The 14,026-nt window shown below is 37.1% G+C and overlaps 1 protein-coding gene across 11 annotated transcripts in view; it reads left to right on the forward strand.

Moving 5' to 3' along the window:
• Positions 1–14,026, forward strand: part of RBPJ (recombination signal binding protein for immunoglobulin kappa J region) — a 276,170-nt gene that overhangs the window by 256,241 nt on the left and 5,903 nt on the right. For all 11 annotated transcript variants that reach the window (XM_074395971.1, XM_074395967.1, XM_010338174.3 and 8 more), the window contains 4 exons: positions 1,652–1,826; positions 6,084–6,221; positions 6,375–6,487; positions 13,738–13,878. In XM_074395971.1, coding sequence (XP_074252072.1) covers positions 1,652–1,826; positions 6,084–6,221; positions 6,375–6,487; positions 13,738–13,878 — 567 coding nt within the window. The remainder of the gene's footprint in view (positions 1–1,651; positions 1,827–6,083; positions 6,222–6,374; positions 6,488–13,737; positions 13,879–14,026) is intronic.

Consider the following 14,026-nt stretch of genomic DNA (forward strand, 5'->3'; position numbering starts at 1 on the left):
TACTGTTATTTTTTGTTTCTTTATTCATTTTGAGACAGGATGTCGCTCTGTCACCCAGGCTGGAGTGCAATGGTGGGATCACAGCCCATTACAACCTCTGCCTCCCAGGCTCAATCGACCCTCCCACCTCAGCCTCCTGAGTAGCTGGGACTACAGCCTTGCACCACCATGCCTGGATAATTTTTGTGTTTTTCATAGAGATGGGGTTTTACCATGTTGTCCAGGCAGGTCTCGAACTTCTAGTCTCAAGCAGTCTGCCCACCTCAGCCTCCCAAAGTGCTAGCATTACAGGAATGAGCCACTACCCCAGCCTGTTTTTATTTTTCTTATTACCATGATTAGCTTTATTTTATTTTTGCCTTCTACGGAGCAGAACCTCTCAAAGCATTTACCAAACTTTTGATTTTTAAAAACTTAATTGAATATACAGTGTTCAGGATGGCACCTGAATTTTCTCATATAGCTTTGCTATGAAAAATACAGTAAACCATTGCAGTAATTTTGTCTGCTGCCAAGGCTGTCTGTGAGTAAAATTTTAAAGATAAAAACCTAGAAGGCATTAACTGTTTCCTGAGTAACATTTGCTCTGCTTTTTAAAAGGAAGATACAGCAGAGGTAGTTGAAGAAACTTGTTTAGCTTAATTTTAAAGCGGAATGTTGATCTTTTAAAAAATATAATTCAGATATTTTAGATACTTGCACTGTGTTTCAGCATTATCTATCCTATCTGGAAAAGGATAGTAATTTAGACCCCTCCCTAATACACAGGGATCAAGAGAATAGGAAAGATTTTAGAATTGTCTCATATAATATAAGCAGTAGCATTTTGAAGTGTCTTTGCTGTTTGTAAAGTGCTATAACTCTTTAATACCATCTTTTCAGTTATCAAAATTTGAATTCTCATAAACTGACATAATGCCTTGAGCATTTTCTCTTTTACCTTTAAATTCACTTCTTTTGGTGATAGAATATGAATGGTCCTTTTGGGCAAAGTTAATCATTTTTAAAAATAGTTCTTTAAAGTATACTTAAATCTCTTTCTGGTTTAAGATATTTTATAGTCATCCACTTTGTTTTCCTCAAACTTACAAGTGATTGTTTTCCTCAAACTTAGAAGTGATTATTACTCTAGCTTTCGGCTATATAAAGAAAAACATTCTATGCACTATTTTGAGAAGAACTGCTGAAATCTTTTACATAATTCTCTCGAATTCTGATAGCTTTATATTTATATACATGTATATATATACACACACACATTTTTTTTTTTTGCAGAAAGATAGTCACTGATTTTTTTAACTGTAAAAATTCTGCTTTTAAAAATTACTGCTGTAACATTGAGTGATAATTCCATGGCCCCATTGTAGAGCTGTATAAAACAAGAAAGGACTATTTTTTTAAATGGTTTTTTAAAGAGGATACAATAGATGACAATGTTTGTGTTTTATAGACTTTATAGGGAAGATTTTGTACGTTTCAGAAATCAATTCAGTAATTTTTACAGTTGATCATTTTTGTAGTTGGTTTTATCAGCTATCCATTGGAATTGTGTTGCTTATTTTCACTTAAACCGTGGTCATTCTGAGTTGTAGGTGCTACATAAACAAACAAGTTTTTGCTGCTATTAAAACATTACTTTTTTTTCCCACAGAACTATTGCACAGCCAAAACATTGTACATATCTGATTCAGACAAGCGAAAGCACTTCATGTTGTCTGTAAAGATGTTCTATGGCAACAGTGATGACATTGGTGTGTTCCTCAGCAAGCGGATAAAAGTCATCTCCAAACCTTCCAAAAAGAAGCAGTCGTTGAAAAATGCTGACTGTATGTATGCTTGAGTTTTCTTATTTGTCTCCAATTCCCACCATTAATAATTAATAATAAATAATTAAGAGACTTTTTTAAATTAAAAATTTCCTTTTCAATCGCCAATTTATTCATTCTTTTTTGTTGTTGTTCTTCGTTTTCAATATATTTTTTTTTAATTGTACTTAGGGATCTGGGGTACTTGTGCACATCCTGCGTCCTGCAGGATTGTTGCATAAGTACATACATGCCATGGTGGTTTGTGGTCTCCACCACCCGCCCCAATCACCTACATCAGGCATTTCTCCTGGTGTTATCCCTCCCCGCCCCCTGCTGTTCCTCCCCCTACCCCCCTCCACCTATCCCAGTGAGTGTTGTCCCCTTCCCTGTGACCAAGTGTTCTCATTGTTCGTCACCCACCTATGAGTGAAAACACTCGGTATTTGGGTTTCTGTTCTTTTGTCAGTTTGCTGAGAAAGATGGTTTCTAGATTCATCCATGTTTCTAGATTCATCCGTGTCTCTAGAAAGGAAATGAACTCGTCGTTTGTTATGGCGAGCATTCCGTGGTGTATATGTGCCACATGTTCTTTGTCCAGTCTCTCATTGATGGGCATTTGGGTTGGTTCCAACTCTTTGCTATTGTAAACAGTGCCACAATAAACATATGTGTGCATGTGTCTTTATAATAGAACGATTTTTAATCCTTTGGGTATATACCCAGTAATGGGATTGCTGGGTCAAATGGAATTTCTGTCTCTAGATCCTTGAGGAATTGCCACACTGTCTTCTATAATGGTTGAACTAATTTACACTCTCACCAACAGTGTAAAAATGTTCCTTTTTCTCCAATTCATTCTTTACTAATATTTTTGTGGCCCTCTTTATTCTCTTTTTTTAAAAAATTTTTTTGTAAATCAACAGTATGTGGTCTAATGAAGCAGTTCTTAAGGAGTTTGTTCCTCAGTGCTCCTCGGGGCATTTTGGGGAAATGGGAAGTTTTCTCTTTCTGTTATGGTGACTGCAGAGGGTGATGATGTTGGCTTTGGGTGTCTTGAGTCTGTGATGCTGAATTGAAATGTCCTGCAATGTTCAAGATAGTTCCCATTCCACAAAGAATTGATCTACCCACAATGTCAAAAAGCACCCCGTTGATTCAACATTATTAATTAAATGGGTTTTGTCAGGCCTTCCTGAGAATCTAAACAAAATTTGTAATGTGGTTGCTCTGGCAGAGACTGCTGTCTCATCAGCCTATTTTTAGACTACCAAAGAAGTATACTGTCTGTTTGAATTATAAATTTAACCTCCACGCCCATTTTTCTTTTTTTAACTTTTTATTAAGGAGACTTTTTTTTTTTTTTTTTGACATGGACTCTCACTCTGTTGCCCAGGCTGCAACCTCCATCTCCCAGGTTCAACCAATCCTCCCTGCTTCAGCCTCCCAGGTAGCTGAGATTACAGGTGCCCATCATCACGCCCAGCTGATTTTTGTGTTTTTCAGTAGAGACACCCCATCTCTACCTCACCATGTTGGCCAGGCTGTTCTTGAACTCCTGACCTCAAGTGATCCACCCTCCTTGGCCTCCCAAAGTGCTGGGATTTTGAGCCAGTGGCTGGCTGAGACTTTCAAATGTATATAAAGGGGAGAAGCCAGCCACCTAGCCTCAACAAGTTTTATCAATTCTGTTTCATTATCTCCATCACCACCAGCACCTCTTTGTCTTCTAATTGCTAGTGTATTTTAATGTAAATCTCATCCTGTCCTTTCAACCAGAATTTCTGCAATAGTGACTAATACATGCCTTTTCTTTCGAAACATCATTATACCTAACAGAGTTGACAGCAGCTTCTAATGCCATCTAATATCCCATTCCATGTTCAGATTTATCAGATTGGCCCACAATGTTTTTATAGTTTTTTTTGCTTTGTTTTGTTTTACAGTGGTTTATTCAAACATGGATTCAGACAAGGTCCATGCATTTTAGTCTGTAATAGTTTCTTCTCATCCTCTCTCACCTTTGTTTTCCTTCTATGTCATTTGTTGAAGAAATTGGATCATTTTTCCTGTTGCAGAATTTCCATATTCTGGGTTTGGATTACATGTTTCTCTCTCTCTCTCTTATTTTCCATGAACTGGTGGTTAGATATAAAAACTTTCAGAACTAGTTGGTGAAATACACATTCATTTTCTTTGGATCAAAAGTCATAATATCTGGTGATCCAATTTTTTTGTCATGTTAAGATTGATTATAGTATTTCAGCTGTTGTTAGTTTAATCCATCCATAAAGTTCCTCAGCACACTTTAACCTGATGGTTTTAGTAGCCATTGATGATGCTTAAACCCCTTTTATTAAATGCTGCAAAATGGTGATATTCTAATTTTTTAAATTCATAACTTCTGCATTTGTTAGCTGGAGTTTTTTGTACGAAGAGGAACTTTGCTGTATCAGCTCTCTGCTTCAATTGTAGTATGTAATGAAAAGGCAGGATTAGCTGCTTGATTGTTTACTCATTTGCAGAATAATGATCATATTCCTTGAAAGTGACCAGTGGGATTTTAGGGTATTTGTTTTGCTTGCTTTCTTTTCATTTTGTCTTATAAGCTCATGGGTTTTTTATATTGGCTGTATTTTAGTTCATTCAGTCCACTAATACCACTTAGTTTTTATTATGAAAAATTTTCAAACACACTCAAGTAGACAGAGTTGCATCATAAAATGAAACTTAATGTTCATTCTCTAATTTCAACAGTGATCTTAAATTCAACCAATCTTATCTTCATCTATACCCATACCTCCAGCCCCACTTGCTTCTGCCCTTATTTTAGTTTGGTGCATATCTAATCAGTGTTAAAATTTAAAATGGTCTAAAATGTCATTTAAAAAATCAGATTGCTTGAATCAAAATTCAGATCTACCACGTAGTACAGTTTATATTGCGACACGTCCTTGAGTATTCTTTATGGACACTCCCCACCTCTTGCAATTTATTCAAGTAAGTTGAGACATTTGACCACTAGAGATTTTCACATACTGGATTTTGCCAATTTCATTTATTTGATATTAACGTATTTTCTATAAATTGGTAGAGTCAAAAAGAAATAGAGTGGGGTTGCTATTTGGAAAGACAGATTTCATTCAGTACTGTTGCAATTTGGGAAAGAAGACTTAGTGTAGAACCAAGTTCCATTTCAAAATACAACAGACAATCAGGGATGTATAGCCAAGGAGCAGAGTTAGATGGTCAATGGATGGAAACTTACTAAAAGGAGACATCACAGGTAGGGCGTTTCTTGCTGACCTGACTTAGGATTTCTGCTAAAGCGATCATAGATTCAGAGTAGGGGATAATTTAGGAGGATTCTTGCTACAACTGCGCTAAACAGACTGATGGCAGGGCTCAAAGATGAATACTAGTTGAATGCTCAGGCAGCCTGCTTAAAAGTTTGGTTAAGGAGAGAATCTTTTGTCTAGAATCTTGATCAGATTTAAGTTTGTTGTCCTTTGGTTCTTGTTTTCTTGCTGAAAAGCAAAGCCTACTTTACAGGTGGTGGTGTGCTCCTGCATTTCAAATAACACAGTTTTATTAACTGCTTTAACTTCGTGGTTGTACTGAATATTAGTTTCTTGATGGCTGAGAACATATTTCACATTCAGAATATTTTTCTGCTTACATAGATTTATTTTCAAGAAATTTCATACGGTACTTTAAGGTATTTAGAAGAAAGCAGGATTTTCTAAAATCACAATATGCAGAGGCATTTGTCATCAAGTTTGATAAACATCCTTCTAGTCCCTTTTCTGTGCATGTATTCTGTAGAGTTGGATGCAAACATATATTAAAAATATATACTTTGCCTGATGGAACCACGGCATACAGAGTATTGTATAATGTGCTTTTCCATTCAGTGATATTTTCTTATCAGTATATTTAGAAATACATCATTTAAATAGGTCATTTAAATTTCTACTAACATTTATTATTTTAAAATTTTTTTCTTTAATAATCAGCACCACATTAAACATTCTGTGTAGCTTTCCCTTTAAAATTATTTTTATGGATGTTTGATATCATCAGCTGGATATTGTTAATAACAGTTACTTTGATTTCATTTTTGGTATTATCTATACTGTCTTGGAAGGTGAAAATACTTGTCAAACTGTTAAATGATAACAAAGAATAATTATAAACTGCCAAGCAGAAGTTCCTTCTTGTGCTCCTTCCCTACCTTCTGCTCCAATCACATAAATAAGAGCTGTTTTTCTCTTGCAGTATGCATTGCCTCAGGAACAAAGGTGGCTCTGTTTAATCGACTACGATCCCAGACAGTTAGTACCAGATACTTGCATGTAGAAGGAGGTAATTTTCATGCCAGTTCACAGCAGTGGGGAGCATTTTACATTCATCTCTGTGAGTATAAAAATGTGCATTTAATGTTTTTAGTGTGAAATTGTTAAATTCTTTTGATAATGAGCTACATGGATAGATTGAGTTTTGTCATTTGCCTCATCATAAAATGAATTCAAAAAATGACAATTTGATTTCTTTTTCCACCCACTGTAGTGGATGATGATGAATCAGAAGGAGAAGAATTCACAGTCCGAGATGGCTATATCCACTATGGACAAACAGTCAAACTTGTGTGCTCAGTTACTGGCATGGCACTCCCAAGATTGGTATGGCTCTTCTTTTGCTTTAGTGATAACATGAAGTAAAAATTAATTCTTTAAACAGGAAAGCCACAACATTCAAATGTGAAAAACATACCTCAATTTTATGCCTTTTAATTTTAAAAAATATGTCAGAAATCACTGCTGTTTATAGTTGACAGTTATACCGTACCTTATTTTGGAAGTGCTTTAAGGTAATTAGCCAGTTTTTACAAGTACATTTTTAATGACTTTTTTCTTAAATGATTTCCAGTAAATTTTGGTGGCAATTTCCTTTTTGGCTGTTTATCTGAAGCTATTCAGTAGAGGGCACTATACATTGCATTTTTTTTTTTTCTTTACTAATGCAGCGATATACTGTATTCATTTTTTGTGGTACCTGCCATATCCCAATGTAGGACCAAGTTTTCAAAAAGAAGAAATTCTTATTCCTTTCAAAATATAAGCATAATTTTTGTTAGCTTACTCTCTCACAAGAAGATAGATTTATTAAAACTTAAATAAAATTGGTATTTCTAACTTTGGGAGAGGGGCATAGGATTTAGGGCTTTTGTTCAATAGAAGACGTTAAAACTCAGCCAGGCATGGTGGCTCACACCTGCAATCCCAGCACTTTGACAGGTGAAGGCAGGAGGAGGAGAGGTGACTAGCCCTGGTATCACTTGAGCTCAGGAGTTTGAGATAGCCCTGGCAACATAGTCAGACTCCATCTTTACCATAAAAAGAAAAAAAAAAAATTAGTCAGGCATGGTGTCACACATCTGTAGTATCAAGCGGAAGTGGGAGGATAACTTGAGCTCAGGAGATCAAGGCTGCAGTGAGCGGTGATTGTGCCACTGCACTTTAGCTGGTGCAGCCGAGTGAGATCCTGTCTCAACAACCACAGTAAAGGAGATCTTGAAACTGTAAAAACTACTTTTGTTAGTAAAATGAAAAGTCCTCTGTAGCGCCACCCCTTCCCAATTTTCCTTCTCCTTTTCTGAAACAGTGCAATTTATTTATATTAAAAGATGAAGGGGATTTATGATTAAGTTTGATTCAAGGTCAGATGGAGGAGGTTGGGCAAGTAGAACGTTTAGTATTGTTTCTAAACATGCCTTCTATTTGTTTTTTTTGGTGAAATATTCCACAGGCTTATATTTTCTGGGGCTATTTCAGCAGAGGCTGGGTTAATCTACAGTTTTCTAAGCCAGTGATTCATTTCTTTGTTATTGTTTTTTGGTTTTTGGTTTTTTTCCCTCTGTCATGATTGTACAAGGTGATTTTATTTCCCATCTCAATGCAATAGGTTAGAAGACATGAAGTATAGTAACAGTAATTGGTAAAGGTTTGCAGCTGAGACAAATTATAATAAAAAGGGTAATGTTAGGGAGTGAAGGACATGAAAAACAGAGAAGACAGAAGCAAGCAAAAAATCTGAATCAGCATTTATTCATTTTTTTTCCCTTCTCATTCATTTCCTCTGTTCCAAGGATGATGTTTGTTTGCTTTGGTATTAAATGCTTGTATTGCAGAAACACAATTCCGGAGGACGATTCTTCTGATCACCAATAGTTTACAATACAAACCATTTAGAAGACAGCCCCAAATTTTAAAACAATGTTTCAATTTACAGTTGTTTGTAAAGTACCAGTAGTCTGCCTTGTTTAAAAGTCATCATTAATTGGAGTTTTTATAAAGGCATCATTAATTGAAGCCACTCAAAACTATATGGCTTTATATAAAAATGTTGCAATAAAAAAATAACTTATTAGAAAAAGTTACAGTACCATTATTAAAATGCTGATAAATAAATCTTTCTAGGGGTTTCATGACTGAGGAATTCTGACTAGTTTTCTCAAAATCGTATCTAGATTTTAGATATCTGCATTACTTCCTACCTCCTTTGACCTCCGCTTACATGCCGTTTTCAACAGAGATAACATCCTGTAGCTTGCATAGGCTCTTCAAAAGAATAATCCTACCTTATTATCTGAAAGTTGTATTTAATGCTTCCTAGAATATCAACCTCATTTGAGAGCTTTACTTGGAAAACACTATCCCTCCAAGACCACCTTTTAATGGGATAAATGTCTCAGTAAGTACGCATTCTGTTTTTAGGGTGCTCTCAAAACAGCCACAGTGCACACAGATCTAGCCAGTTAATGAGAAACCTCAGTTGGCCATTTACCCCAGGTACTGATCAAAGTTGTCAGATACTCGAGGAGTTGGGGGTTATTTAAGATCTGTTGTGTCACTGGTTTCACTCCACTTTTAAGGCTTTGTCAGTGTTCTTCAGTGTAAGGTATAAAAGTACATCATTGCTTTGGTGAACAACCCAGTAAAATAAATTTCACCAATATTTACTGAGCGTTCAGTAGGTATAGTATTTAAGAATGTGAATAAGACATGTTTCTTGTCCTTTAGGGCTGTATCCACTTAACCTCAGAGGTATGGTAAATATTGTACAAACAGACTATAGAACCAGCTTAGAGAAAAAGAGAGAGCTGGTTGGAGTAACCCCTGATGTTTTCTGGACGCATAATCCACCACATACATAGTTTAAATTAGAGTTAGTACTACTTGTTTTCTAAAATTTCTTTCTTCCTTTTCTTAATTAGAAATCATCAGAGCAAGGTTTCGGTACAATCTTTGGACAGCTTTGGTTTCTTTATTGAGAAGAGCTAGGTCATTCAGCAATATCTATGTCCAAAGAACTATCATCATGAATGAAAAACCAGTTGTGGCCCATGTTCTCAGTGTGCTTCTTACTAGCTAGTGGAGAAACAGTAGGGCACACCAGCAACAGTTCTGTAGAAAAATTACCATTCTCCTGTGGTGGAGACTTGTAAATGAGTGCTGTAGACTTAGAGGAAGGAAGCTTTAGACTTACATCATTGAGAAAATCCATTATTCCCCCCAAAACCTAACCTTATTGAATTTAAATGCAGCTTTAAAACTTTAGCATTGTTTTGAAACTTTTTATTTTTTTAAGACAGAGTCTTACTCGATTGCCTAGGCTGGAGTTGCAGTGGCGCGATTTCAGCCCACAGCAACTTCTGCCTCCTGGGTTCAAGCGATTCTCCTGCCTCAGCCTCCTGAATAGTTGTGACTACAGGAGTGTGCCACCATGCCTGGCTAATTTTTGTATTTTTAGTAGAGATGGGGTTTTTGCCATGTTGGCCAGGCTTGTCTCAAACTCCCTGACCTCAGGCAATCTGCTGGCCTTGGTCTCTCAAAGTGCTGGGATTACAGGCATGAACCACCACATTCAGCCTGATTTGAAACATTTTGCTTGTGTTTAATTAGTCTCACCAACTGTCTTAGAAAATATAATTGCTAAAAGTGTAATGCCTGTTTTTTAAACTCAAAAATTGGTAGTGTTAGTAGGATGGATGACAGTTCTAATAAACTACAAAGCTAAAACTGTAATTATAAAAAATGTTAACTTTAAAGATTGGGGCTTTATACAATTGTGGATTAGTGGAGCAAAATGATCTCTTAGTATAAGCGAAGTGTGGCAAGCAATAAAAGCTATACATTGCATAATAGTAGCACTATTGTAAGCATCTTTACATATTCTGATTCATTTAATCTTCACAGAGGTTACTATTAAAGATTGTGGAGGAAAGCATTACATTTGGGCGTGTGTACATACAAGCTACAATAGTCCTGAGCACCTTCTGTGTGCCAGGCACTGTCTAGATGCTAGAGGTACAATGACATGCATAGTCGAGTGCCTCTCCTCCTGGAGTTTATATTTCGGTAGCATGATAAGCCAAATACCCATGTAAGGGATTTATGTAGCGATGAGAAGACAAAACAAGATAATAAAGGTTTAGAGAATTGGAGGAGCACTTAGAGAGGTCGGGGAAGTCTTTGAATTTTAGAATTAATTAATGAGATGGAGTGTCACTCTGTTACCCAGGCTGGAGTGCAGTGGCACCATCTGCACTCCAGCCTGGGTGACAGAGTGACACCAGGGAGGGACCAGAATGAAGTCAAAGAACCACTAACTGAGAGAGGAGCATTTCAGGCAAACAGAACTGAAGGCAGGGGATGTGTGAGGACTAGTAAGGAAACCAGTGGAGCTGGAGCAGAAGGAGGAGAGGGCAAGTGGCAGGAACTTAAGCTGTAATGTTAGCCCTAGGCAAGATTTTGTAGGATTTCCCTCTGTATCTAGGGTAAGGACTTCATGTTATCTCTGTTTGTTAGAAGGCCACTGGAGGGTTTTAAACAGGGCATGATGGCTCGTTTTTGTTGAGAAGCATACATCTGGCTGCTGTGTGGAGAAGGGAGCATGGCCATGTGGCTGTGGAAGCAGAGACAGGTGTTTAGATTGTTGTCACAATGGAGGCAAGAGCTGATGCTATCTTAGACCCGGATCATAGTAGTAAGGTGGTGAGAGGTGACCGATTGTTTGAAAGTGGACCTGACAGAATTTACTGACAGATTGGATAGTTGGGTATGAGAGAAAGCAAGGTTATCGAGGATGACTCAAGGTTTTTGGATTGAGTGAATGCTGGTGCTATTTATTAACCTAGATGAGTTGGCCTGAAAGGATCAAGTTTAGGAGAAAATCCAAAATTCTATTTTCAACATGGTAAGCTTGAGATGCCTGTTAGACATCAGAAGTGGAAATGTTGAATAGCTAGTTAAGTGTACATAGAGATTGAATGCCAGAGAGAAGATAAGTCTGGAGATACAGCTAGTGCTCGACTTACGACCACAATTGGTTCCGACAGACCAGTCGTAACATGATTTGGTCGTAAGTTGAGTAGGCTATATGTACAGTACTGTGAAATGATGTTATAAAAATCTTTAAGTCATGTTTTATCATAATTTTCTTTCATTATTGTTATCATAATTTTCTTTGTTCGTTTTATGCCATTTGTATCATCTCTACACCATTTTGTTTCTTACTTTTACATTCGTCAGGTTTAAGTAAAACACTGCATTACCAGTACAACAGGTTTAATATTTGCAAAACATACAAACTTACGAAATACAGATGCATACAAAAATACAAAATACAGGTGTAAAAAATACCTTAGGAAACATTTTCCCCATTGCAAAAAATATCAAAATATATAAACATGAATGAAACATTTTATTGGCTGCTGGTGCTTGGCTGCGGATCGTTGATGTCGTCATCTGAGGCAGCAGTCGGGGTTACCGGAGTTGGTTTTTTCATAAACATGGTGAGTTTTGTCTGAATTGTATGTTTCTTTCTTTTTTTTTTTTTTTTCCCATAAATTTCACGATACGGACAAAACACATCGTGCATTTGGAATCTTTTCTTGAATCTCTGGAACCAGCCAGTGCTTGCTACAAATTCTTGACTGTAATCTTCTCCAGCACGCTTCTTCAGAGTCTGAAATAGACTTCTTGCCTTCATCTGCACAGTAAAAAGACTTAATGGTGTCCGTTTTTGAATTTGATCTTCCATCCAAATATATAGGAATTTCTCCATTTCGTGGATGGGCCCGCTTCGTTGCTTTGTTATAACTGTTGATCGCATGGGTGCAGAACCTTTCACAGCTTCACGAATTGTTTCTTTATCTTTCAAAATCGTCGACACAGTCGAGTGTGGTAACTTCGTATCACGTGCGATCACATTCACTTTCTTTCCTCCTTTGTACTGCTTAATTACCTTCATTTTCGTGTGGAGATCGATGGCCTTTCTTTCCTTCTCGGCAGGCTGAGGCATAGACAAAGACAATTTCCTCTTGGTAGACATCTTGGGAGGGGTTTGATGAAAAATACCCAAGACACAAAACACAAATTGCTGTACTGAGTCTGGGATAACAGTTGAAATGGTGCACATGGAGATGGTAGTGCTGCCGGAAGCTGCCCCGCACTGTCGTACGCCCAGTTGGGCAACGTTTGCGCTGCCAGATGCAGAGCAGTTTTGGCTAGCGATTGTGGTCGTAAAGTCGAATGGTCGTAAGTTGCATAGGTTGTAAGTCGATCAATATCTGTAATAAATTTAGGAGTTGTCAACCTCTAAATGTTTTAAACAGTGTAGATTATAAAGAGAGTAAAGGGCTGAGGACTTGGTTCTGGGCATTCTAAAGGTCAGTTGGATCGGGTGTAGCCCTGAAAGCAAAATGTATCAAGAGCTTCTGAGAAAACGAAGAAAAATGAAGGCAGAAAAGTGCCATGAGATGCATCTGTCTGGAAATCCTTGGTGGCTTTGACAGCAGTCGTAGTGGAGTCTTTGAGATAAAAGGCTGGAGGGATTGCAGGAGATTGGACAGTAAGGAAGAGGCATTTGCAGAGAAGCAGGTAGTGAGAGGGTGGGACAGGGGCATGTAGTCCGGGTTTTCTTTACTTTAGATTTTGAGATGAGAGATAGTATGTTTGTATGTTGTTGGAAGTGATCAGTAGAAAAGGAAACAGAGTAAAGGTTTATTGTGTCAAATCTTGCTCTTGGTCATGATCCTCTATCTACTTAGCCATTACCTTCTAGGTGTCACGTGTCATGTAGGATTTGATAGTATTATCCTTCAGATATTCATGTGCTTTGTGGACTAGTTGGATTATAAGATTTTACAGTGTAATGGAAAGAGATCAGTTGGACAGGCAGCCAGCCCTGGGATCAGGACATATTCTGGTCCTTCAGCTACTAAACTGGTAATTTTGAGCAATTTATCTGACCTCTCTAAGCCCATTTTGTAATCTGTAACATGAGTTTAACTTTGTTTTATTTTTAGATACATAAGTATTGGATAGTGAATATAAGATGTTTGCACTGACAGTAGCCTTCTAGAGATTTTTCCCTTTGATGTTGGAATATTTGTCATTATATGCATATTACTGGAAAAGATCGTCAGAACTTGCTATTCATGATATGGTCCATAGGCCAGCGGCATTAACATTACCTGGGATTTTGTTAGAAATGCGGAATATCAGGCCCCACAAGAGTCCTGCTAGATCAGAACCTGTATTTTTCATAAGAACCCCAGGTCATTTGTGTGCACATTAATGTTTGAAAAGCACTGATCTAGAAAACAACTGCCTGCCATTCTGATGGTTTTATTTTAGATGTTCATGGAAGAGGGTAACAATTTCTACATTCTGACATGCTTGCAATCTAAAGCTGTTTTTTATTCCTAGCCTTTTTGTTTGTGAATGTTTTTATATATGTAGGCATAGGACACACAGTGATATATTATTATATGGTATATAACTTCTGTGTACTTTTGACATTGTACATAAGGGAAATCCTTTCCATGTGTGGATGACCTTTGTTATTTCTTAATTGTTAAATATAGATCATTAGGAAAGTTGATAAGCAGACCGCATTATTGGATGCAGATGATCCTGTGTCACAACTCCATAAATGTGCATTTTACCTTAAGGATACAGAAAGAATGTACTTGTGCCTTTCTCAAGAAAGAATAATTCAATTTCAGGTATGTTTTTTAATTACTGGTAAGATCTAAAATGTACAAACTGGGAGGTTAACAGCTTAGAAAAATACGAACTTTTCATTTGCTGTTAATTATATATGCAGATATTTATCTCAGGTATGAGCATTCTTAATACACAGTCCTCAGACAT

The sequence above is a fragment of the Saimiri boliviensis genome, chromosome 3 (genome assembly GCF_048565385.1).
Source record: "Saimiri boliviensis isolate mSaiBol1 chromosome 3, mSaiBol1.pri, whole genome shotgun sequence".
Lineage (NCBI taxonomy): Eukaryota > Metazoa > Chordata > Mammalia > Primates > Cebidae > Saimiri > Saimiri boliviensis.